This window comes from Bufo gargarizans, chromosome 1 (assembly GCF_014858855.1).
Source record: "Bufo gargarizans isolate SCDJY-AF-19 chromosome 1, ASM1485885v1, whole genome shotgun sequence".
NCBI classification, from domain to species: domain Eukaryota; kingdom Metazoa; phylum Chordata; class Amphibia; order Anura; family Bufonidae; genus Bufo; species Bufo gargarizans.
The window spans coordinates 42,228,187-42,255,050 of NC_058080.1; the positions used below are offsets into that span (position 1 = coordinate 42,228,187).

Below are 26,864 nucleotides of genomic sequence, written 5' to 3' on the forward strand. Positions count from 1 at the left end.
AGAGGTTTGAACAACGGTGACTAAACGCCATCCATATGCATGGGACTGTCATTTGCTGCCAAGGCTGAACGCACCCTGAGGGTTTTCCAACTATCTGACTGACCATGCAGCAAGTACACAGCATAGGGGGGTTGTATGTGTCAATGCCCTGCCTGCAGATTATTGAAACTTTTTCCTATGACAGTGATTTGTCTCATATGGGTTTGAAACTGGGACATTCCCCATTCTTGTGTTCAATCCCTCAGCAGTGATCTGATCTTTGGGGAAGGGGCGCACCCCATTGCTCAACTGGTGTCCAGGGAAGTCCTCTATATTCTGTCTCTTTACCAGGGATAACAGTGGGTTCCCTCTTCATTCTAAAAAGTCATATGGACTGGAGTTACCCAGATTGTGATAAAGAAGATATAGTGACCATCTAGGCCAGTGATGGCTAACCTCTGGCACTCCAGCTGTGGGGGAACTACAACTCCAAGCATTCTCCATTCATTTCTATGGAGTTCTGAGAACAGCCAAGCAGGGGTGCATCATGAGAGTTGTAATTTTACCACAGCTGGAGGTTAGCCATCACAGATCTAGGCTATGTACATCTTTAGACTTTTTTTTTTTTATTAGTGCATTGTACTCATTATGAGCTAAAAATCAATTTTTTCAGTTGGTCTTTATTAAAAATATTGAACCCTTTTCTCTGTACAGAGCTGAGATTTCTATCTGCTCCATCAGACATGGAGCTGATGGGCTCCTTATTTCTGCTCTCATAGCTCAGTTCTTATCTTACTGATAACAATGGGGCTTAAATAAGTGTTTATGATAAGAGTTGTTAGATGACTGGGATTATACCTTTCATCTGGGGTAAAATCAGGACCCTGGAGGATTGCAAGCTCTAAACAAACGGCTTTCCAAACGCAAAAAGAAAAATGTAAATGTATGCACGTCTCCCAAAAGTAGCGACCCACGTACAAACATTACAGGTGTGGTATGGCCTGCTATGGGTCCCACCTTTAGCAATGGAAATCTATTAATTTTTTTTATATATAACATAGTTTCAAACACAATATAAATTACTTACCCAAGTATCACCCATTACTATTTCACTACAACTCAAATTTTGCAATCCTGGAAGGGTCTACTCACGTAGTGTTTACAGTCCATGTTGAATTTCCTGACATATAGTCGCCTATACACGCTCCACCCAATATCCTTCAATCTGCTGTAATTAAGTTGTACTGATGCTGTCATCACTGTCCTTGCATGCACCTTGATCTTCATGGACTGCCATGACTGTCCCTGCACGCCCCTTGATCTTCATGGACTGCCATGACTGTCCCTGCACGCCCCTTGATCTTGCTGGACTGCCATGACTGTCCCTGCACGCCCCTTGATCTTGCTGGACTGCCATGACTGTCCCTGCACGCCCCTTGATCTTGCTGGACTGCCATGACTGTCCCTGCACGCCCCTTGATCTTGCTGGACTGCCATGACTGTCCCTGCACGCCCCTTGATCTTGCTGGACTGCCATGACTGTCCCTGCACGCCCCTTGATCTTGCTGGACTGCCATGACTGTCCCTGCACGCCCCTTGATCTTGCTGGACTGCCATGACTGTCCCTGCACGCCCCTTGATCTTGCTGGACTGCCATGACTGTCCCTGCACGCCCCTTGATCTTGCTGGACTGCCATCACTGTCCCTGCACGCCCCTTGATCTTGCTGGACTGCCATCACTGTCCCTGCACGCCCCTTGATCTTGCTGGACTGCCATCACTGTCCCTGCACGCCCCTTGATCTTGCTGGACTGCCATCACTGTCCCTGCACGCCCCTTGATCTTGCTGGACTGCCATCACTGTCCCTGCACGCCCCTTGATCTTGCTGGACTGCCATCACTGTCCCTGCACGCCCCTTGATCTTGCTGGACTGCCATCACTGTCCCTGCACGCCCCTTGATCTTGCTGGACTGCCATCACTGTCCCTGCACGCCCCTTGATCTTGCTGGACTGCCATCACTGTCCCTGCACGCCCCTTGATCTTGCTGGACTGCCATCACTGTCCCTGCACGCACCTTGATCTTGCTGGACTGCCATGACTGTCCCTGCACGCACCTTGATCTTGCTGGACTGCCATGACTGTCCCTGCACGCACCTTGATCTTGCTGGACTGCCATGACTGTCCCTGCACACAGCTTGATCTTCATGGATGGCACAGATCTTTGCACTGTAGGTAATCACTAATGCAGTGGTGGACATATGTCAGGAAGACGCCATGCACCGCTCCCCCCGTTCATAATTACATTATAATAATGAGTCACGCTATGAAGCTGGCGGGTAATGCTACCGCCTCCACCAATGACAGGGACTGTCGATGATAACTTCACCTCAGCATACCTGCATCAACCAGCATGCTGTGGCTCAGCTCTTGCCAGAGTCCCTCCATCTCTCTGCAACTGCTGCAGCCTCTGCACTTTGACTGACAGGACAGTGTAAATATCAGCATGCCTGACCCTGTCAAAGTGCAGAGGGAGCGGCAGTTGCAGAGAGAGCTGAGCCTCTAGGTGTAACAGCAACGCCCTTATTGCTCCTAGAGGTTCATTTGCATATATTAAAAGATTATTTTTCTCAGCAATGCGGGCACATATGAACATGGGACCAACACAGATGCCTTCAGCTGCCAAGTGCTCATGTAACAGGTCAGCCGGTGTCATAGATGCAAATCTGCTGACAGATGCCCTTTCATGGGCCCAGACATTATAAACGAAGTATCAGGATACGTAGGGCATAGTGCAGGGATCTAACTGCGCTTACTATTTTTTCTGGATGCCGCTCTGTTCACCCGAAGTGGCCCCCGTTGTATTCTCCCGCTTGGTATGCAAATTTTTGCATCGGAGCAATGAGGAGGAGACTTAGTCTTTCTCCGTGGGAGTTGTCTCCTCTCTGGCTGTAGCGCTGTCCTATCAAAGCAGAGAGCAAGACTCCGTCTCCTTCTCATTGCTCCAATGCTAAAATTAGCATACCAAGCGGGAAAATACAACGGGGGCCACAGCGGGCGAACGAAGCGGCGCCCAGAAAAAAAATTGTAAGCAGTTAGATCCCTGCACTATCCCCTACGTATCCTGATACTTTGTTTATAATGTCTGGACCCATGAAAGGTCCTCTTTAAACATAGACAAACACAGTGGGAATGGACCCCGAAACACCCCTCCAAAAAAGTGCCCATTAATATTATCTCAGAATACGAAGGCCAGATACTTTTCCTTTGTATGACTTTATTATGTGCCCGATACATAATGTCCTGTAATTACCATATAACCACATCCCAGTCTTGATTAACCAGTGAGACATCTGTGACAATTATGTAAGCGGTGATACTTAATAACCCATCATACATGACAGGAAACACCAGACGAGAACCAGTTCGGACATGTAATGTTTAGGCTGGGGGGGTTATGTTCCCTCTCGGCAATCCCGGAGCACAATGACTAGAGAGCCTCCACAAAGCTGTGGGGGTCTTTGATGTGGTTTCTAAGAATGTTTCCACTTTTGAGAATCATCTGAAGTTTGGGAATTTACAGCGATGCAGGCAGAAGACGTCTTAGCTATGGAGACCTCTAGTAAACCAGGCCATAAAGTAAGGAGAAGAGGTGGAAGGCTGGCAGGTCAGTGGCCGGGATTTATCACCGCCTGTAAATGGACTGTTGGGAGTTTCTCACAGGAAGAGGTCCATTATTCATCTCTTTCATGTTAACACCTCGGTAGCCATGACTGTATGATGGGTGACCGCTAATGTTTATGACAACATTGGAAAAGCAGACTGGTCATATAAAGATCTCACCATAACATTGTAAATCCTACCTGTAAAACTAATATGTATAATAACTCTGTGGACCTTAAACCACAGATCTACAGGAACTGATAGGTGCCAGATTATTATATATTCTGGATTATCGGACACTCCTAGACAGTGGCGTACATAGAGAAGTAAGGGCCCCATAGTAAGGATCAAACCAGGCCCCCCACACAGGACAGAAGGGTTTCTGCCTAAACCCCTACCGGTGACCCTTGGGCGATTTTTCCACTGCCTCATTTCCTAAAAGTTGTTCCTTTAGAGGCCAGAGTCCTGACCAAGTTTTCACCTGCAGTAGAAGAGGAGATGATCCCAACTAAAGCCTCATGCACATACCCGTGGAAAACGGACGTATGCATGAGGCTTAAGACTGGGCCCCCTCTTGTCCTGGCCCCCATAGCAGTTGCATGGTCTGCTGCTATGGCAGTCACGCCCCTGCTCCTAGAAAAGGACACAATCTCAGAACATAGTCTTCAGGAAGATAGGTAAAATAAAATGTGGATAGACTACTACAGCCAATCAGTGCGCCCAATGCTCATTCTGCCAAAAGCTATTCCTCCTGAGCTCTCAAAAACATGCACACATGGCTCAGCTGAGCATACATGTTATTTTATTAAGGCCTCAATGCACGGGCACCGACCATTGGGCTGCCACATGCGGATCGCGGACCCGTTCACTTGAATGGGGTCCGCGATCCACATCTGACTATGTGCACTGCAAAAAAGTAGTGCACATGCACTACTTTTTTGCGGTGTGGAGGCACGGACAGAAAACTCATGGAGGCACTCCGTAGTGCTTCTGAGCCGTGCCTCCCCGATTGTGGACCCATTCAAGTGAATGGGCCGCATCCGTGATGTGGGGTGCACACGGCCGGTGCCTGTGTATTGTGGACCCACTGATTGCGGGCTGCAATACGGCCACGGCCGGGCAATGGCTGTGTGCATGAGCCCTAAGGAGAACGAAGCTGCTTCTGGCAGATACCTCTAAAGGCTCATGCACATGACCATGGGGGTTTATGTAGTCCACAAATCGTGGATCGGTAAAACATGGATACAGGCGTGTGTGATCGGTATTCTGCGGAACACAACGTCCTGCCGTCTATAGAACAGCCCTATCCTTGTCCGTAAAATGAAAGGTGGAATTTGGCTGCTATGGACAACTAAGCCAGTTCTACTTTACACCCGTTTGATAAATGACCCCAGTAGTGTACAGCAATGCAGAGCTCGCTCACTAACCACACTGGCTCTGTCTGAGTGAGAGGTTTTAATGTATTTTTTTTAATAAAGAAGTTAACCTTTGATGTTTGTGATCAGGCATCTTTTTCTTGCCATTGGTGGAATAATCAATGTGTATGGCCACCGTTAGAGTACTCACTGTCATTAGCTGTAGGCTACATTTACACAACTCGTGTAAATTGTGGATCCGCAAAATACTGATGCGGTCCCTGTACATCCCGCACTTTCCGTGGGCCTCATGGCAAAAATGCCTATTCTTGTCTGTAAAACGCACAATAGGACATGTCCTACAATTTGCGGCACAGAGGCGGACAGCACAGGGATGACATCCTTGTGCCGTTTTTTTTTTGTAGCCCCATAGAAATGAATAGAATTGGACATAGTCCGAAAATATGGTTGTGTAAAAGTGGCCTTGTGCTGACCCCCACTGAGGGCAGCAGAAAGTAGTGACAGACACACAGGTTACAAAAAGTGGTAACCAGCATCAGAATTATTACAACCCAAACATGGAAAGGAGTCACGGCTACCTGAGAAGAGTCCTGGCTATTCATGAGCTTCTGCTCTCCACCGGCTGACTGTTCTCTCCTAGGAAAAAAAACTAAGGAGCAGACTAGGCTCCGGACTCCTCAGGCAGCCATGACCCTTTCCCATGTTTGGATTGTAAGGTTAAGGCTACATGGGGCCACGTGACAAAAATAAATAATATGTGTAACTTGCTGTTGCATGACTATTTTAGAACTGTGATCTGGCTGTAAAAACACTAGCAAGTTTCACACATCACTATAAAATGCAGTGTAATCTGCAGGCAGCATATTATAGAGCAGGAGGAGCGGAGCAGGCTGATGTATATAGTTCTTTGGAAAAACATTCAGTAAAACTTGTAATTTTTCCATTTCTATCGGCAGTCCTGTGAGTACTATCGGTACAGGAGGAGGGTGTCAGCAGTGACTGACCGCCATCTCTGTGCGCTCACTAATACAGCGCCATCAGTCACTGATATCACCTCAGTCCTGTACTGGCAGGAGGTGGAAAAAGCTGAGATATAAACTTATAAATTACAGGGTTTACCAAAGCTTTTCTTACAAAACTATATATCAATCTGCTCCGCTCCTCCTGCTCTATAACATGCTGCTGTCAGACTGCACTGCATTGTGTGGTCACAGGTCCTCTGTAAAGTCAATGGATCTGGTCTGGATTTTTTGCTACTGCCATGTCACAGTGCCCGAAACATGTCACCATGTAGCCCTAGCCTAATGATTAGGATACTTGTTCTCGGCAACCACTTATAGATTCCTTTTAAAGGAGTAAAAAGTATCTGTGTGTGATATATATATTGCTCACATTACTCTGGATATGCCCGTCATCACCTACAGAGACTACGGTGGTGTAATGACATCAAGTAAGGCTAGCTTCACATCTGTGGCATGAAGATCCGGCAGAGAATGCCGGGAATCGGCCAGACACAAAACACCGGATCTCTGCCGGACCCCGGGGCCGGCTGGCATTCCGTTTGCGCAACCTGCTGGGATCCATGCCGCAGATGTGAAACTAGGCCAATACCTGCCAGTACTAGAAACCAAAGGCCAGGGCTCCATGGAGACACCCGATTGGCCAGGACAGGAAAACCTGCAGTGACAATTCAAGAACTAACGCCACGTCTGTGACTTCAATAATTTAATAATGATTTTATATGTCAGAGCCTTGGCAGTAGCCAACCATAAAGTGACCTGTGCACTTTTACGGCAAGTATGGCATTTACAGGGCAGCACCATGGCTCAGTGGTCAGCGCTAGGGTCCCCATGTCTGTGTGGGTAGGATAGGGAGCCACTGACTGGCCTCAGAGACAAATCACTGTTTATTCCAGTAAATGGCTGCAGCGGCGCACATGACCCAGTCTGTGCAGGAAGTCCACATGTTGGGATTGGGAGAGTGACTGGTGCAGCGCACAGAAGGGGGATATATCTTTTTTTTTTTTTTCAGGAGACGAACTTGTCCGAGTCCACGCTCATTTACGGGGGAGTTACCCTGGAGGTATACAGTAGCATAAACGAAAGGACACCAACGAGTAGGAGGACGCTCCACCTCCATCAGGTACGTGGAGTTCTGTGGATAAGTATCGAGTTAGAAGACAGGAACCCCTAGCAAGGGGAAGGGAACTAAAACTTAACTTTTAATCTGAATAATCCTATATAATAAAATCCCTCTGTGCCTGCGATGTGTCCTGAAGTTAAATGCGCATGCGCGGCGCCAATAGAATCGCAGAGCAGCACACAACCGCCCGGACCTCCCACAAGCGCCACCATTACAATCCTGTCAGACACAGATAGAGCAGCTGCTGCCCGCCGCCTCAGCCACCGTGCCCGCCGCCTCAGCCCCCAGTCAGTGTCAGCCGTCTCAGCCGCCTGTTCCTACTAATAATTATGCACTACTGCTCTAGCGCCCGTTATTCTAATAGGCTTAATGTCTAGTAAATACTAAAATGTCAGCTGCACCATTATTAGACCAACACAGAGAAGCAATGAAGTTAGAATACCAGTATATCCTGGAAAGCCACCGGAACGATCTCACCAATCCTGTGGTGCAGGGCGGTTTCAAAATCCACAATGATGGTTCCAGATGATGGCGGATCTCCGCGTGGAACCAGCTATTGTATAGAATAGGCGTCGGGAAACTATCCCAGAATGTGCCCTGAGTGAAGGGCGGGCGATTCTCCCGACAACATGGGGGGTACGCACATCCTGTTCCACTGACAGGTCTGCCATATTTGAGGTGCACGCCACATTGGCTCAGTATCTGGGCGTCTCCTCTGTAATTTTGGACTCAATCTCCTTCTTTGTGTTATATTTGCCACCATTTTTTTTTATTTCATTTTTTTCATGACACTGGGGGATGAATTACCCCTATATTTGGAGTCTCCCCTAACGAGTGGCACGTCGGGCCTTCTTTTATGAGGGTCTCTGTAGAGATACTGCCCGGGCATAGGGTCAGGTATCCGGACAGGGTCGCCCCTTTCGGGACGAGTGCTCTGTATAGATAGGCAGGGTATTTCCCTGCACTCAGGGTTCAGAACCTAATGTGAACAGAGCCTAAGAGAAACAATTACAACAAGCTCTGCTGTATAGGGTATAACATAGGTATTCTCTCCTAGAAACATTGCTGATTAGATTGTAAGCTCTTGGGTTGTCAATTCCTTTATTATTCTGTAAGGTCTATGTTTGTACATGTAAAGCTGGGAAGTGCTGCAGGATATACCGACGCTGTATAAGATTATTATAGCTTCTAGGGAAAATACACTGCCGTGCATACGTCGGCACATAACACACGGGGACTACACGTGGTGCTACAAGGGCTCCGTGCCACCAGGAGAGGTCATGCACTGGAGCCATGGGACGGGTTTTTAACACTAGACGCCAGGGCAGGAGAACTGTACAGAGGCATTTTATTAGGTACAGCCGGAAGACTTGTCTAAAGGTGTGGGCAAAGTCCACGAGCAAAACGGCAGACACCGGATCAGACAGCGATCCACCGCTCACACTGAGAGACGGCCGGGACAGCAAACCCTACTAGAGTTGTTGCGATACCAATTTTTTGATTCGGTTTCGATACCATGAAAAAGTATTGCGATACTCGATACCATTCGATACCACGCGAAAAAAATAAACAAAAAAAGCCACGTGCATTCCTCATTTTTAAAAATGGCGAATCGCGCAGTTTTTATTTTATTTTTTCTGTTCCGGCATTCACCACCTAGATTTTTTTTAATATATTTTAATAGTTTGGACTTTTCTGACGTGGCGATGTAATATGTTTATTATTTAAATATTTTATATGTGAAATTGGGAAAAGGGGGTGATTTATACTTCATATTTTAGTGTTTTTTGTTTGTTTTTTTTACACTTTTTATTTAATGACTATTTTCCCCCTTAGGGGCTAGAACCTGGGATCTTTCATCCCTTTTCCTATTCAGCCTGATAGATCTCTATTAGGGTGAATAGGACTCCACACTGTCCCTGCTGCTCTGTGCACACAGCATCAGGGATGTTACCATGGCAACCAGGGCTTCTGTAGCGTCCTGGCTGCCATGGTAACCGATCGGAGCCCCAGGCTTACACAGCTGGGGCTCCGATCAGAAGCTGCCACTGCACCACCAATGAGGGGGGGGGGGGAAGAGGTCCCTGTGGCCACTGCCACCAATGATTTTAATACTGGGGGGTTGAGAGGGGCCGGCACACTGTGCCACCAATGATTTTAATGGGATGGGTGGGTTGAGGGGGGGGGGGGCAATGATAACTACCTCTTTATACAGGAGGCGGGTACTGGCAGATCAGCGGCAGTTAACTGCCGCTGATCGCAGCTCCCTGTCAGGGGCAGGGTGCCGGCAATGCGATTCTGCTGCCGGCACCCGCCTCCTGTATGTGTTAAAGACTGACTACTGTATATGAGTCCAGACTTTCACTATCAGGCCACACAGAGCGGCGCCCAGCAATGTCCCAGCACTCACCATTAGTCCTGGGCGCCGCTCCGTTCGCCTGCAGTGCTCCATTACTGTCTCCTGTCCTGCTCCACATGCTGCTGATTACTATCGGAGCGATGGGAGGAGACATCAGATTCACTAGTGGGCGTTCCTTCTCCCTGGCTGTAGCGCTGTCCAATCGCAGCGCAGGGAGAAGGAACGCCTACTAGTGAAGCTGATGTCTCCTCCCATCGCTCCGATAGTAATCAGCAGCATGTGGAGCAGGAGAGGAGACAGTAATGGGGCACTGCAGGCGAACGGAGCGGCGCCCAGGACTAATGGTGAGTGCTGGGGCATCGCTGGGCGCAGCTCTGTGTTGAAATAATCCTATCATTGGTGGCGCAGTGCGCCCGCCCCTCCTCCGCCCCTCTCTTCTCATTGCCGGCGCCGCCCCTCCTCCGCCCCTCGCTTCTCATTGCCGGCGCTGCCCCTCCTCCTCCCCTCGCTTCTCATTGACGGCGCTGCCCCTCCTCCGCCCCTCGCTTCTCATTGCCGGCGCTGCCCCTCCTCCGCCCCTCTCTTCTCATTGCCGGCGCCGCCCCTCCTCCGCCCCTCGCTTCTCATTGCCGGCGCTGCCCCTCCTCCGCCCCTCGCTTCTCATTGCCGGCGCTGCCCCTCCTCCGCCCCTCGCTTCTCATTGCCGGCGCTGCCCCTCCTCCGCCCCTCGCTTCTCATTGCCGCCCCTCCTCCGCCCCTCGCTTCTCATTGGTGGCAGCGGCAGCAGCAGCACAGGGGGAGGGAGGACAGCTTCCTTCTCCCCGTGCTGCTGAGAGAGAACATGAGCGCGCCGATAGCAGCGCGCTCATGTTCAGAGATACTAGACTGCGCAGAAGCGCAGCCCAGTATCGAAAAAACGGAAATCCCGGTATCGTATCGATACCGGGACAAAAGTATCGATTGGGTATCGAAATTTCGATACCCGCAACAACCCTAAACCCTACAGGTAAACCCACAGTATAAAAGCGGGGTACACGGAGGGCGCAACATACCCAGTGCAAAAGAGGGGTACACGGAGGGCGCAACATACCCAGTGCAAAAGAGGGGTACACGGAGGGCGCAACATACCCAGTGCAAAAGAGGGGTAGACGGAGGGCAACATACCCAGTGCAAAAGAGGGGTAGACGAAGGGCAACATACCCAGTGCAAAAGAGGGGTACACAGAGCGCAACATACCCAGTGTAAAGGAGGGGTACACAGAGTGCAACATACCCGGTATAAGAGGGGTACACGGAGGGCAACATACCCAGTGTAAGAGGGGTACACAGAGCGCAACATACCCGGTTTTAGGCTACTTTCACACTAGTGTTTTTGTTTTCTGGCACTGAGTTCCGTCCTAGGGGCTCTATACCGGAAAAGAACTGATCAGTTTTATCCTAATGCATTCGGAATGGAGAGCAATCCGTTCAGGATGCATCAGTTAAGTCCCTTTTACGTTTTTTGGACGGCGAAAATACCGCAGCATGCTGGAGTTTTCTCTCCGGCCAAAAATCTTGAACACTTGCCGAAATGCCGGATCCGGCATTCATTTCCATTGAAGTGTATTAGTGCCGGATCCGGCATTAAGTGTTCCAGCAAAACGGATCCGTCCTTTCGGTCTGCGCAGAACTTTAAAAATACAAAAAAAAAAAAAATGTATACAGGATCTGTTTCTCCAGATGACACCGGCGAGACGGATCCGGTATTTCAATGTAATTGTCAGACGGATCTGCATCCGGATCTGCTAGGCAGTTTAGGCGACGGAACTCCCTGACAAAATCCTCTGCAAGTGTGAAAGTACCCTAAGAGGGGTACACAGAGCGCAACAGGCACAGCACAGCATAACCGGCATACACAGTATAGCAGTTGTATATTGATCCCAACAGCCGTATACACAGTATAAGGAGGTTATATACCACATATACCATCTACAGCAAAATGGGCAAACAGTATGGGAGGTACATACAGCAGAACAGGTGTGCACACAGGCATATACACAACAACAGGAGTGTGTATTGTACATAGACTGTATACCGTCAGCACACACAGTATACCAGGAGTGAGTATATACACACACACACACATTACACCATGAGAGCATATACACACAGTATACCAGGGGTATATACACACAGTATACCAGGGGTGTACACACACACACACACACACAGTATACCAGGGGTATATACACACACACAGTATACCATGAGAGCATATACACACACACACACATTACACCATGAGAGCATATACACACAGTATACCAGGGGTGAGTATATATATACACACACACACACACACATTACACCATGAGAGCATATATACACACAGTATACCAGGGGTGAGTATACACACACACACACACACACACACACACACACAGTATACCAGGGGTATATATACACACATTACACCTGGGGTATATATACACACACACAGTATACCAGGGGTGTACACACACACATATTACACCAGATGTGATGCCTGTAGTAGCACTAGAGACGGCATGCTGGCAGTAGTAGTACTCACAGGCTGGAGGTCCGGTTGGGCAGAGCTCCCAGCGGTAAGGTCCTCCCGTTGTCCGGGCTGCTACACACCACCTTGCCCGCGTCCCCTCCGGTTCCTGCCGTCCTCGCTCCCGCTCCCCGGGGCCTCCCGTCCTGCTTACACCCGGGCGGCAGCGCCCATTCAGACGCTACCAGAGAGAGGAGCGCGAGCAGCGCCAGGCCCCGGGCCTCCATCCCAGCGACGACTACCAGCCCGGGCCGGAGCAGACTGTACTATCCGTCGGCGGCGCCAGAGTCTCCGGACTGTGTGCGGGCGCCCCCTGTCTGCTGAGCGGAGAATATTCGGCGCTAAGTCCTCGCACAGTCCAGGGAGGACTGCTCCGGCGGCGGGGTGACGGTCCCTGGCTGCACAGCTTGGGAGGTCCGCTCACATTATTGCCCCAGGCTGTGGTATGGAGGAGGCCCCTTCCTTCCCACGCACACACAGCTGCTCCAGACTGTCCTCCCCCCACTCTCCCGGGATGGTCTCCTCCTCCCCCCTGTCTCCTCCTCTCCAGGCACAGACATGTCAGCGGGAAGAGGGGGGGATCCCGCACTAACGTACACAATACCAGCCCCGACTGCCCGAGCACACGAGCGGCGCCACGGCGCTGTACTACCCGGAATCACGTGGTATCCTGCAAGACGTGTGATAGACGGCCGGTGTCATGTGTAGTATGTATCACCTGTCCTAGAGTATAGTGGTATATACAGTATGTGTCACCTAGAGTATAGTGGTATATAGAGTATAGTGGTATATACAGTATGTCACCTAGAGTATAGTGGTATATATAGTATGTATCACTTAGCGTATAGTAGTATATACAGTATGTGTTACCTAGAGTATAGTGGTATATATAGTATGTATCACATGGAGTATAGTAGTATATAGAGTATGTATCACATGGAGTATAGTGGTATATAGAGTATGTATCACATGGAGTATAGTGGTATATACAGTATGTGTCACCTAGAGTATAGTGGTATATAGAGTATAGTGGTATATACAGTATGTCACCTAGAGTATAGTGGTATATATAGTATGTATCACTTAGCGTATAGTAGTATATACAGTATGTGTTACCTAGAGTATAGTGGTATATATAGTATGTATCACATGGAGTATAGTAGTATATAGAGTATGTATCACATGGAGTATAGTGGTATATAGAGTATGTATCACATGGAGTATAGTGGTATATAGAGTATGTATCACATGGAGTATAGTGGTATATAGAGTATGTATCACCTGTCCTAGAGTATAGTGGTATATACAGTATGTATCATTTAGAGTATAGTAGTATATGCAGTATGTGTCACCTAGAGTATAGTGGTATATATAGTATGTATCACATGGAGTATAGTGGTATATAGAGTATGTATCACATAGAGTATAGTGGTATATACAGTGTGTGTTACCTAGAGTATAGTGGTATATAGAGTATGTATCACATAGAGTATAGTGGTATATACAGTATGTATCACATAGAGTATAGTGGTATATACAGTATGTGTTACCTAGAGTATAGTGGTATATAGAGTATGTATCATATAGAGTATAGTGGTATATACAGTATGTATCACCTAGAGTCTACTGGTATATACAGTATGTATCACATACAGTCTAGTGGTATATAGAGTATGTATCACATGGAGTATAGTGGTATATAGAGTATGTATCACATGGAGTATAGTGGTATATAGAGTATGTATCACATGGAGTATAGTGGTATATAGAGTATGTATCACATTGAGTATAGTGGTATATAGAGTATGTATCACATGGAGTATAGTGGTATATAGAGTATGTATCACATGGAGTATAGTGGTATATAGAGTATGTATCACATGGAGTATAGTGGTATATAGAGTATGTATCGCATAGAGTATAGTGGTATATAGAGTATGTATCACCTGTCCTAGAGTATAGTGGTATATACAGTATGTATCACCTGAGGTGTGTGTATATATATATATAGTATGTATCACCTGTCCTAGAGTATAGTGGTATATACAGTATGTATCACATAGAGTATAGTGGTATATACAGTATGTGTCACCTAGAGTATAGTGGTATATATAGTATGTATCACATGGAGTATAGTGGTATATAGAGTATGTATCACATAGAGTATAGTGGTATATACAGTATGTATCACATAGAGTATAGTGGTATATACAGTATGTGTTACCTAGAGTATAGTGGTATATAGAGTATGTATCATATAGAGTATAGTGGTATATAGAGTATGTATCACATGGAGTATAGTGGTATATAGAGTATGTATTACATATAGTATAGTGGTATATACAGTATGTATCACCTAGAGTATAGTGGTATATAGGGTATGTATCACCTAGAGTCTAGTGGTATATACAGTATGTATCACATAGAGTATAGTGGTATATATAGTATGTATCACATATAGAGTATAGTGGTATATATAGTATGTATCACATATAGAGTATAGTGGTATATAGAGTATGTATCACATAGAGTATAGTGGTATATACAGTAGTCACCCGAAGTCGATTCGCATAAAGCTTTGTTCCCTAATTGCGACCTCTCCCGCTCACCATGTCTGCGACGCTGCATGCCCTAACCCTGCTCTTCTGTCGGGACTCCACCTGAAGCCTGGCTCTTGCTTTACCAAGAGCTGATCTACAAGAGCATTGGAGATATTCAGGAGACTAACTTAGTCTAACTCAGAGTTTTTCCACTGTAGCAGAACTTCAGTGGTGTTTATGGTGAATTCTCAGACACTGTGTTTCAAAAGAGGTAACGAATTTGCTAGACACGGTATCTCTATAATCTGATTGCAAATGAGCATAGGCGAGTAAGGTGTTAATTTGCTGTTGGGGGAGGAGCCTTTGTGGGAGTGTGTGTATATATATCCACACAGTATTAGTTTGCTAATTATAGCTTGCTGCTTTTCCAAGACTGCTTTACCAAGAGCTGATCTACAAGAGCATTGGAAATACTCAGGAGGTAATCTGGAGGTGGACAAGTAAGATTTGTTTATTTAAAATCTTTCCCCTCCTTACAATGGCAGACCTGGCTCTGTGCAGGAATTGTTGTGCTTTTATTTCAGGTTCCACTCTTCAGAGGTTTGGATACTGTCATGGAACCATGAACCAGACGTACAACAGAGATAGGTGGAATAAGAAGGCTTTATTGAAAATCAAGCCGTAGCTAAAGTCCAAACGGATGGCTAAACTGAAGCAGGGTCTTGCGTAGACGGAGGTCAGGAACCAGGAGGGTAGTCAGACGTAGCCAGGATCAGGAACCAACGGGGTAGTCAGACGAAGCCAGGATCGGGAACCAACGGGGTAGTCAGACGAGGCCAGGATCAGGAACCAGAAGCAGCAGCAGTCTTTGAAGCATGTGCACACAGGAGGACCAAGCAAGGAACTGAAGCCACAGACCTCCTATATATATGAGCTAGGCATCCAGCTCCTCCCAGTGGGAAGGAGGAGCCGCAGGGTGGGAGGCTACAAGAAACCCAGAAACCAAGATGGCCGCCAGCACATGTCAAACTAAGGAGAACAGTGAGAAGGTAAGACCATGACAGATACTGTCTGATCTGTAGACAGCTCTCCATAATGCAGCAGGAAATTACCTTTTTGAAATATGAGATTTGTAAATTAACCACTAAACAAACTCAGGCTGAGAACATTGCAATGCCACTGCCACAGAGGCCCCCTAGAAATGGAAGATGGGTTACTGTAGGTTCTGGTAGACTGAGAGTTGTGGATAGAAGGCATGTCCCACAGTCTGTGGCTCTCCATAACCCATTTGCAGCACTTTCAGAGTGCAAGAGCAACATGGAGGATGGCTCAAGCACAGTGGGTGAGAAACAATCATCTCCCATGCCTAAAGTATGTAAGACTGCAGCCAAAGACAAAAAGGAGAAGGTGAGGATTGATAGTAAGCAGCTGTTACTGAGAGAGTAGTGGATACATGGAATAGCCTTCCTGCAGAAGTGGTAGCTGCAAATACAGTGGAGGAGTTTAAGCATGCATGGGATAGGCATAAGGCCATCCTTCATATAAGATAGGGCCAGGGGCTATCCATAGTATTCAGTATATTGGGCAGACTAGATGGGCCAAATGGTTCTTATCTGCCGACACATTCTATGTTTCTATGTATCACATAGAGTATAGTGGTATATATAGTATGTATCACATGGAGTATAGTGGTATATATAGTATGTATCACATGGAGTATAGTAGTATATATAGTATGTATCACATGGAGTATAGTAGTATATAGAGTATGTATCACATAGAGTATAGTGGTATATACAGTATGTATCATATAGAGTATAGTGGTATATATAGTATGTATCACATGGAGTATAGTAGTATATAGAGTATGTATCACATGGAGTATAGTAGTATATAGTGTATGTATCACATGGAGTATAGTGGTATATATAGTATGTATCACATGGAGTATAGTGGTATATATAGTATGTATCACATGGAGTATAGTGGTATATATAGTATGTATCACATGGAGTATAGTAGTATATATAGTATGTATCACATGGAGTATAGTGGTATATATAGTATGTATCACATGGAGTATAGTAGTATATAGTGTATGTATCACATAGAGTATAGTGGTATATACAGTATGTATTATAAAGAGCAGTGCCCTAGACAAAAAAAAAAAAAAAACATCAAGGAGCTATTGGCTCCTCATCTGAAAAACTTAGGAGCCAAATTAAATTTTTTAGTTGCCAAATTTTTGTTGTAACATAACGGTCAGGAACGGCGTTTTCTTTAGCCTCTTGGCTATCATTTTTTCCATTCATAAATCTCCACAATGAGCTCCCACCAGCAGATAGAAGCCTGCAGGGCACGCTGGCACTTCTGGTGTGACATCACCTGGGCACATGGTCTTTACTCAGCAGAGGCTCTGTTCCCGCCATGCTGTCCCTGGCGCGTGCTCCCCTGTTCCATGAATGGCAGTTAAATTGTCGTCCGTATTCATACGCATTAGCCATTTTTTAGGGAGAAAATGACGCTTGTACAGTCGTTATTGCGACTAGAAATGAGCGAATCGACTTTGGATGAAAACATCCGAAGTCGATTTGCATAAAACTTTGTTCCCTAATTGCGACCTCTCCCGCTCACCATGTCTGCGACGCTGCATGTCCTAACCCTGCTCTTCTGTCGAGACTCCACCTGAAGCCTGGCAGGTAACAGCCATATTTTAATGAGGGGCGCCGTTGGACCTCTCCTGCACATCAGCCGTACTGTGCCTACAAAAAGGATGGACTAAGTGCAAAGTGGTTGTCCCAAATGGCCATTTATTACATAACCACAGGTTAGATAAGCCTGGGGCTACATGGTGACCTTGGCCCCTTGCAGAGCGAGTCCGCAACACAGCACCCGGCCTGATCTCCCAGCGCTGCCGGGGGTCGCATAGCATTATATTGATTTATGATGCTATGTAACCCTTACAGTTCTGGAATGTATTGGATAACACGGACAGCATCATGCCAGTGTTATCCAATACATTGCAGAACTGTAAGGGTTACATAGCATCATAAATCAATATAATGCTATGTGACCCCCGGCAGCGCTGGGGGTCAGGCTGGGAGTCACGTTGTGGACTCGCTGCGGGAGGAACGCTCGTCTGCAAGGGGCCTTTGGCTGTGACAAACATCACATGGCCAGAGATCGCAGTGTAGCAATGCAGCATTACCACTAGTGAGGGGGGTCATTTGGGGACCTGCACATTGTCAGGACAGCCCCAATAATTCTCACAACTGTAGGGTTGCAATGCGATTTGAACCCCTGCACTACACTGCGATGATTGGTCCTGCTGGCCACAGTGCATTCCTTTCTCTTTATTTAGCACACAGACATAAAGTGCGCCAGGCCCTGGGACAGAACTGCGTAAACCAGCTATGGAATCCGTTTCATCTGCTAGTGCGAGGAGACATAAAGCCCAGCGTTACTGGCTGAGCGCACTGCAGCCGTCCACCATCATTGCCCTCTCTTCTCCACTTCTCCACCATTTACCCCTTACATGGGGAGCACAGGGCACCCTCAGCACATGGCGCAGTGTACGCAGAACGCTCATCTCTGTCCGTCGCATGACTGAAAAACTCGTCTACTCTAGCTGCCCCTTGTCTATGGAGCAGTCGGCAGTGAGAAGCAGCCAATGGTACGGCAGCACGCTGATACTGACCAATCAGCAGCCTCCTCACTAATAACAGAGCTCTGTACTGTGCGGAGCTCTGTTATTGGATTGCTGTGTCTGCTGGATGCAAGACCTTTCTTCTTAAAGCGGCAGAGCAGCGGAGGGTCTAGGCGCAAATGGCAACAAGACTACAAAGTCTGTCGCCATTTTGCAATTCTAAGTCGCATTGGCGACCATTTTAGTCGCCATTTGGAGCCCTGTAGAGTATAGTGGTATACAGAGGATGTATTATATAGAGTATACTGGTATATAGAGTATATATTATATAGAGTATAGTGGTATATAGAGTATGTATCATATAGAGCAGGGATCAGCAACCTCCGGTTCCCAGCATGCTCCATTCATTTCTATGAGAATTCTTAGAAGCGCAGAGCAAGTATATACTGCTTCTCATGTCACTGTATAATACTGTTAAGGGGGCATTGACAATGCACTCTTTCAGTCCTCCCCCTGGGTGGGCGCCTTCTGAGTTTTGGCCCATAGCATCCGCTTCCCCTACCTCCAATATAGCTATGCCCATACATTGTGACATCATAATGGAATCCTGGATGCCATCACCTGCTGAACATACATTGTGACATAATAATAGGGACCTTAGATTCAGGATTCTATCAGTATGTCTTTTGGAGTGTGGGAGGAAACCGGAGAACCCAAAGGAAATCCACGCAAACAACATACAAACTCTATGCAGATGCTGTCCTTGGTCAGATTCAAACCTAGGACCCCAGCGCTGCAAGGCACCAGTGAGCTAACCACTGAGCCACCGTGCCGCCACAGTTATTGGAATCCTAAATTATGGAATCCTGGATACCATCACCTACTGCCCATACATTGTGACATCATAATGGAATCCTGGATACCATCAGCTGCTGACCTTACATTGAGACATCATAATGGAATCTTAGGTACCATCACTTGCTAACCATTCACTGTGACATCATAATGGAATCTTGGATACCAACACCGCCTTAACATACATTATGACATCATAATGGAATCCTATATACCATAATTCACTTTCCATACATTATGGCTGTGGCGAAACCAACCTCGCCACTGGGTTTTGGAGGGGCCTGGTTGCCAGCCTCTTGCCCCAGGATTATGGCCCATACTAACTTTGAAGGAGAAGACAGACCGGCTGCACAGCTTAAATCTGTGGAACTGTTTTGGACAGAAAAGCCATGAGTACAGCCAGGCCCAAGAGACTTTTACAACTAATTTGTGCTATGTTGGGATGTTAAATGTCTATGTGTATTGTAAAGGGTGGGACATTGTATACGTTGAGTAGTGAGGTCTGTTCCAGTGTCTCTCTGTGTGTATTGGCGATGTCCCTTTGTCCTGAGAGATAACTGAATTACGCCTCGGTTGTCTCCAGGACAGAAGACATTGTGTATTCTCTTGCCTGTGATGATTACATCAACCCAGTGTGAGGTAATTGTATCACAGGCAGAGGGGAGGATTTTTGTGTCTGAGTGTATTGTATGTGGATATTGGCTGTTTTTACAAAACCCTGTGGCTGGTAACCTTGTTGGAAGATGTGTATAAATCAATGTTTGTGTGTTCAAATAAAGAGTTCCTGTTTTTACCCTTTACCATGTTGAGGCTGGTGTTTCGGTAACTGATCGACACTGGGAGATAGCTATACGCTGAAGATTTTCTATACACCCCTGGCATAACTACTAGCTCTTGTAAGAGCTGTTCCTGCTCTCTGGTTTTAGGAGAGGTTCACCCACTGGAGCCTGGTCGTAGGTCCAGGGTGGGTAGGAGACGGTGAGACCTCAACCAAGCTTCGGCGGTTCGTGGAGTCTGCAGTGCGTACGGTGTCAAGTGGAGTGCTTGGAGTCCTCGGAAAGCACTGGGAGCATCCATCAACAGAGGTACCCGGTCAGGGTGCCAGCAGATCCGTTACAATGGCAATATAATGGAATCCTGGATACCATCACCTGCTGACCATACATTGTGACATCATAATGGAATCCTGAATACTATTAACTGCTGATCATACATGGTGACATCATTATAGAATTCTGGATACCACTATTCACTGCCTATACATTGTGACATCATAATGGAATACTGAATACCATCACTTGCTGACCATTAATCCCATCACTAACACAATCAGTGGGAGTCTCAGTGCAGAGTTAACCCTTTTTGTGTTGCTGAATCCACATCATGCCTTTTTAATGGGCAATAGGAAATATGTGGCATATACATTACACACAAAAATCAGGGTTCATAGTTCCTTGTAACCCAAAACGTCTTAGGGGGTCTTCATAGTTCTCGGTCCATAGTCTGTAGGAAGGAGGCTGGCCCTCAGGCTTCTCCAGCAGCCCCAGTGATGGTTCAGTCCATCACACATACCATGTGACATCATAATGTAATCCTATGTACCATCACCTGCTAAACACGTTGTGACATCATAATGGAAATCTGGATACCATCATATACTGCCCATACATTGTGACATCATAATGGAATTCTGGATACCATCATATACTGCCCGTACATTGTGACATTATAATGGAATCCTTGATACCATCACCTGCTGACCATATATTTTGACATCATAACAGAATCCTGGATACCATCAACTGCTGACCATGTATTGTAACATCAAAATGGAATCCTCAATATCATCATTCACTGCCCATACATTATGACATCATAATGGAATCCTGTATACCATCACCGGTTAACCATATATTGTGACATAATAATGAAATCCTTGATACCAGCACCTGCTGACATTATATTGTGACATCACCATTGATATCTGGATACCATCACCTACTGCCCATACATTATGACATCATAATGGAATCCTGGATACCATCAGCTGCTGACCATTCATTGTGATATCATAATGGAATCCTGAATACTATTAACTGCTGATCATACATGGTGACATGATATCATTATAGCATCCTGGATACCGCTATTTACTGCCTATACATTGTTACATCATAATGGAATACTGGATACCATCACCTGCTGACCATACATTGTGACATCATAATGGAATCCTGGGTACCATCACTTGCTAACCATACATTGTGACATCATAATGGAATACTGGATACCATCATTAACTTCCCATACCTTGTGACATCATAAGAGAATCCTTGATACCATCATTCAATGCCCATGCTTTGTGACATCATAATGGAATCCTGGATACCATCAGTTACTGACCCTACAGTGTAACATCATAGAAGAATCCTGGATACGATCATTCACTGCCCATACATTATGGCAATATAATGGAATCCTAGGTACCATCACCTGCTAACCATTCACTGTGACATCATAATGGAATCTTGGATACCAACACCGCCTGACCATACATTATGACATCATAATGGAATCCTGGATACTATCACCTGCTGATCGTACATTGTGACATCATAATGAAATCCTAAATACTGTACCTACTGCCCATACATTATGACATCATAATGGAATCCTAGATACCATCACCTACTGCCCATATGTTGTGACATCATCATGGAATCCTGGATATTATAATTCACTGCCCATATATTGTGACATCATAATGGAATCCTGGATATCATCACCTGCTGACTATACAGTGTGACATCATAATGGAATCCTTGATACCATCATTCACTGCCCATTACCTTCTGCCCATACGTTGTGACATCATAATGGAATGTTGGATACCATCATTCACTGACCATACATTGTGACATCATAAACAAATCCTATTTAAATCAACTGCTGACCATTCATTGTGATATTATAATGGAATACTACATTCTGTACCCGCTTACCATACTTTGTGATATCATAATGGAATCCTGGATTCCATTATTCACTGACCATACATTGTGACATCATAACTGAATCCTGAATACCATCACCTGCTGACCATTCATTGTGACTTCATAATGAAATCCTATGTACCATCACCTGCTAATGTCACGGCTGAGGATGGGGGAAAATCCTCAGCCGTGCGGTGCCAGGTGATGTTAGCTGCTCAGCCAGGAAAACAGGATTAGGGAGCAGGTCACCTCCTAACGCGTCCCTAACCTGACCCTAACTTCTAGCTGCATGGGCCGACCTTTAAGGTAGGAGGACCCATGCTCAGGAACCTCAGATCCCTAACTCACCCTCCGTCCGGTCCCTGGGCTAGGAGTCAGGGTAAGACGACCTACTCCTCCTAGGCACGGAGGAGCGGGAGTCTCAATGGCCAAGCTGTTGGGAAAAGGGGAACTCATACAGCCTTACGGGTATGGCAGGCGAACTAGTAGTTCCACCAACCTGCCACAGCCTTGCTGACTGGATCCCTGTGCAAACAGGAATCCAGAACCGTATGCTGCACCAAATCACATAGGAAGGTCCCAACAGAACATAACATACAACATCACACACAGCAAGACATAAACATAACGACAATATCTTTATGACCACAGGGGTGGCTCTCACTGGCAGGTAGAATAGACAGGAGGCTGCTCCAGCCAAGCATGACTGAAGCAACCCCCAGACCTGAACTAACAGTGAGGCTTTATAGGCCAAGAAGCCACACCCCACAGTCAGACACACCCAGTGACATCACACACACACTGGGAAGGGAGTTAACCCTTCCAGCACCACAGAAGGGAAACACACATAAAGGGGAAGTGACCAAACTAAGATCACACTGTGGCTGTTGCCGCAGGCAACGACATGGGTGGCAGCCGTCCTGGGAGACAGCCCGAAGGCTGGGACACTGCCACCACATGTACAACATACCAAACGTTGCCACGGGCAGCCACAGTGAAGGGAAAGTGTCAAAGTGCACACCAGACAACACAAAATGCACACCAGACATACAAACGTGCATACACACACGCACACAACTCCAAGGGAACCGCACACATCACTGTTGTCCGCGGCAACCGCACTCGAGGCAAACAACAACATGCCTCAAGCTGCGGTTGAAACAACTACCCAAACCGCGGGCAACTGTATGCGGCTCCCAAGGACAGCTACCCATACATTGTGACATTATAATGGAATCCTGGTTACCATCATTTACGTTCTATACCTAGTCACATCATAATGGAATCCTGGATACTATCACCTGCTAAACATACGATACCATCACCTGCTGATCGTACATTGTGACTTCATAATGGAATCATTTATACCAGCACCTGCTGACATTATATTGTGACATCACCAATGAAATCTTAATAGCATCACCTACTGCCCATACATTTTGAAATCATAATAAAAACCTGGATAACATCACATGCTGACCATACGTTATGACATCATCATGGAAATCTGGATACCATCACCTACTGCCTGTACATTGTGACATCATAATGGAATCCTGGATCCCATGACCGGCTGACCATACATTGTGACATCATAATGGAATCCTTGATACCATCACCTGCTGACCTTACATTGTGACATGATAATTGAATCCTGTATTCTATCATCTGCTGACCATACATTGTGACATCTTAATGGAATCCTGGATACCATCACCTGCTGACCATTCACTGTGTCATCATAATAGAATCTTGGATACTATCACCTGCAGATCTTACATTCTGACATCATCATGAAATCCTTGATAACATCACCTACTGCCCATACATTATGACATCATAATGGAATCCTAGATACCATCACCTACTGCCCATATGTTGTGACATCATCATGGAGTCCTAGATATTATATTTCACTGCCCATACATTGTGACATCATAACTGGATATCATCACCTGCTGCCCATACATTATGACTTAATAATAGAATCCTGTAAACCATTACCTTCTGCCCATACGTTGTGACATCATAATGGAATGCTGGATACCATCATTCACAGACCATACATTGTGACATCATAAAAAAAAAAAAAAACTAGTTACATCAACTGCTGACCATTAATTGTGACATTATAATGGAATCCTGGATACCATCACCTACTGCCCATTCATTATGACATCATCATGGAATCCTGGATACCATCATCTGCTGAACATACATTGTGACATCATAATGAAATCCTAAATACTGTACCTGCTGATCATGCATTGTGACATCATAATGGAATCCTTGATACCGTCACCTGCTGACCTTACATTATGACTTCATAATAGAATCCTGTAAACCTTTGCCTTCTGCCCATACGTTGTGACATCATAATGTAATGCTGGATACCATCATTCACCGACCATACATTGTGACATCATAAAAAAACCTAGTTACATCAACTGCTGACCATTCATTGTGACATTATAATGGAATCCTGGATCCAATCATTCACGTCCTATATATTGTGACATCATAATGGAATCCTTGATACCATCACCTGCTGACCATACATTGTGACTTCATAATGGAATCCTTCATACCATCACCTTCTGACCCTACATGGTGACATCATTATAGAATCCTGGATACCACCATTCACTGCCTATACATTGTGACATCATAATGGAATACTGAATACGGTCACTTGCTGACCATAGTTTATAACATCATAATGGAATCCTGGATGCCATTATTCACTGCCCAGACATTATGACATCATAGTGGAATCCTGTATACCATCACCGGCTGACCATACATTGTGACATAATCAGAAAACAAATAGATGCAGCTCTCACCTGCGTTAATTGCTAAAGAAGGGTGGACACAGCCTGGATTCGGCCGTACAAATTCTCAAATAAAAAAGGTGAAGTCTACTGGACTTCACCTTTTCTATTTTAATATTGTGACATCGTAATGGAATCCTAAATACTGTACCTGCTGACCATACTTTTTGATGTCATCATGGAATCCTGGATACCATAATTCACTGCCCATACATTAAGACATCATAATAGAATCCTGGATACCATCACCTGCTGACCATTCACTGTGACATCATAATAGAATCTTGGATACTATCACCTGCTGATCGTACATTGTGACATCATAATGAAATCCTTGATACCATCATCTGCTGATAATACATTGTGACATCATAATGGAATCCTGGATACCGTTACCTGCTGACCTTACATTCTGACATCATAATGGCGTCCTGGATATCATCACCTACTGCCCATACGTTGTGACATCATCATGGAATCCTGGATATTATAATTCACTGCCCATACATTGTGACATCATAATGGAATCCTGGATACCATCACCTGCTGACCATACAGTGTGACATCATAATGGAATCCTAGATACCATCACCTACTGCCCATACGTTGTGACATCATCATGGAATCCTGGATATCATCACCTGGTGACCATACATTGAGACATCATAATGGAATCCTTGATCCCATCATTCTCTGCCCATACATTATTACTTCATAATAGAATCCTGTAAACCATTACCTTTTACCCATACGTTGTGACATCATAATGGAATGCTGGATACCATCATTCACTGACCATACATTGTGACATCATGAAAAAAAAAACTAGTTACATCAACTGCTGACCATTAATTGTGACATAATGGAATCCTGGATACCATCACCTACTGCCCATTCGTTATGACTAGGGATGAGCGAACTCGAACTGTATAGTTCGGGTTCGTACCGAATTTTGGGGTGTCCGTGACACGGACCCGAACCCGGACATTTTCGTAAAAGTTCGGGTTCGGTGTTCGTCGCTTTCTTCGCGCTTTTGTGACGCTTTCTTGGCGCTTTTTGAAAGGCTGCAAAGCAGCCAATCAACAAGCGTCATACTACTTGCCCCAAGAGGCCATCACAGCCATGCCTACTATTGGCATGGCTGTGATTGGCCAGAGCACCATGTGACCCAGCCTCTATTTAAGCTGGAGTCACATAGCGCCGCCCGTCACTCTGCTCTGATTAGCGTAGGGAGAGGTTGCGGCTGCGACAGTAGGGCGAGATTAGGCAGATTAACTCCTCCAAAGGACTTGATTAACTGATCGATCTGCAGCTGTGGATCATTGAGCTGCTGATCCTCAATTGCTCACTGTTTTTAGGCTGCCCAGACCGTTTGTCAGTCACATTTTTCTGGGGTGATCGGCGGCCATTTTGTGTCTTGTGGTGCGCCAGCACAAGCTGCGACCAAGTGCATTTAACCCTCAATGGTGTGGTTGTTTTTTGGCTAAAGCCTACATCAGGGTGAAGCTGTCACACCAAGTGCATTTAACCAGCAATAGTCTGTTTATTTTTTGGCCATATACTACATCAGGGGCAAGCTGCGCCTGTCACCAAGTGCATTTAACCCTCAATGGTGCGTTTGTTTTTTGGCTAAAGCCTACATCAGGGTGAAGCTGTCACACCAAGTGCATTTAACCAGCAATAGTCTGTTTATTTTTTGGCCATATACTACATCAGGGGCAAGCTGCGCCCGTCACCAAGTGCATTTAACCCTCAGTAGTGTGGTTGGTCAAGCTATCACACCAAGTGCATTTAACCAGCAATAGTCTGTTCATTTTTTGGCCATATACTAAATCAGGGGCAAGCTGCGCCCATCACCAAGTGCATTTAACCAGCAATAGTCTGTTCATTTTTTGGCCATATACTACATCAGGGGCAAGCTGCGCCCGT

General features: G+C 45.9%; 2 protein-coding genes across 2 annotated transcripts in view; one reads left to right on the forward strand and one right to left on the reverse strand.

Annotated features, from left to right (window-relative positions):
- The window catches only part of LOC122924441 (adhesion G protein-coupled receptor A3-like), a 205,872-nt gene extending 193,308 nt beyond the window's left edge, over positions 1-12,564 (reverse strand). Inside the window, exon 1 of the mRNA XM_044275537.1 lies at positions 12,086-12,564. Coding sequence (XP_044131472.1) covers positions 12,086-12,297 — 212 coding nt within the window. The 5' untranslated portion in view covers positions 12,298-12,564. The remainder of the gene's footprint in view (positions 1-12,085) is intronic.
- Positions 12,565-12,635: 71 nt separating this feature from the next.
- The window catches only part of LOC122926293 (cytosolic beta-glucosidase-like), a 115,647-nt gene continuing 101,418 nt past the window's right edge, over positions 12,636-26,864 (forward strand). The window contains exon 1 of the mRNA XM_044277690.1: positions 12,636-12,777. The gene's annotated coding sequence lies outside the window, so the exon portion shown is untranslated. The remainder of the gene's footprint in view (positions 12,778-26,864) is intronic.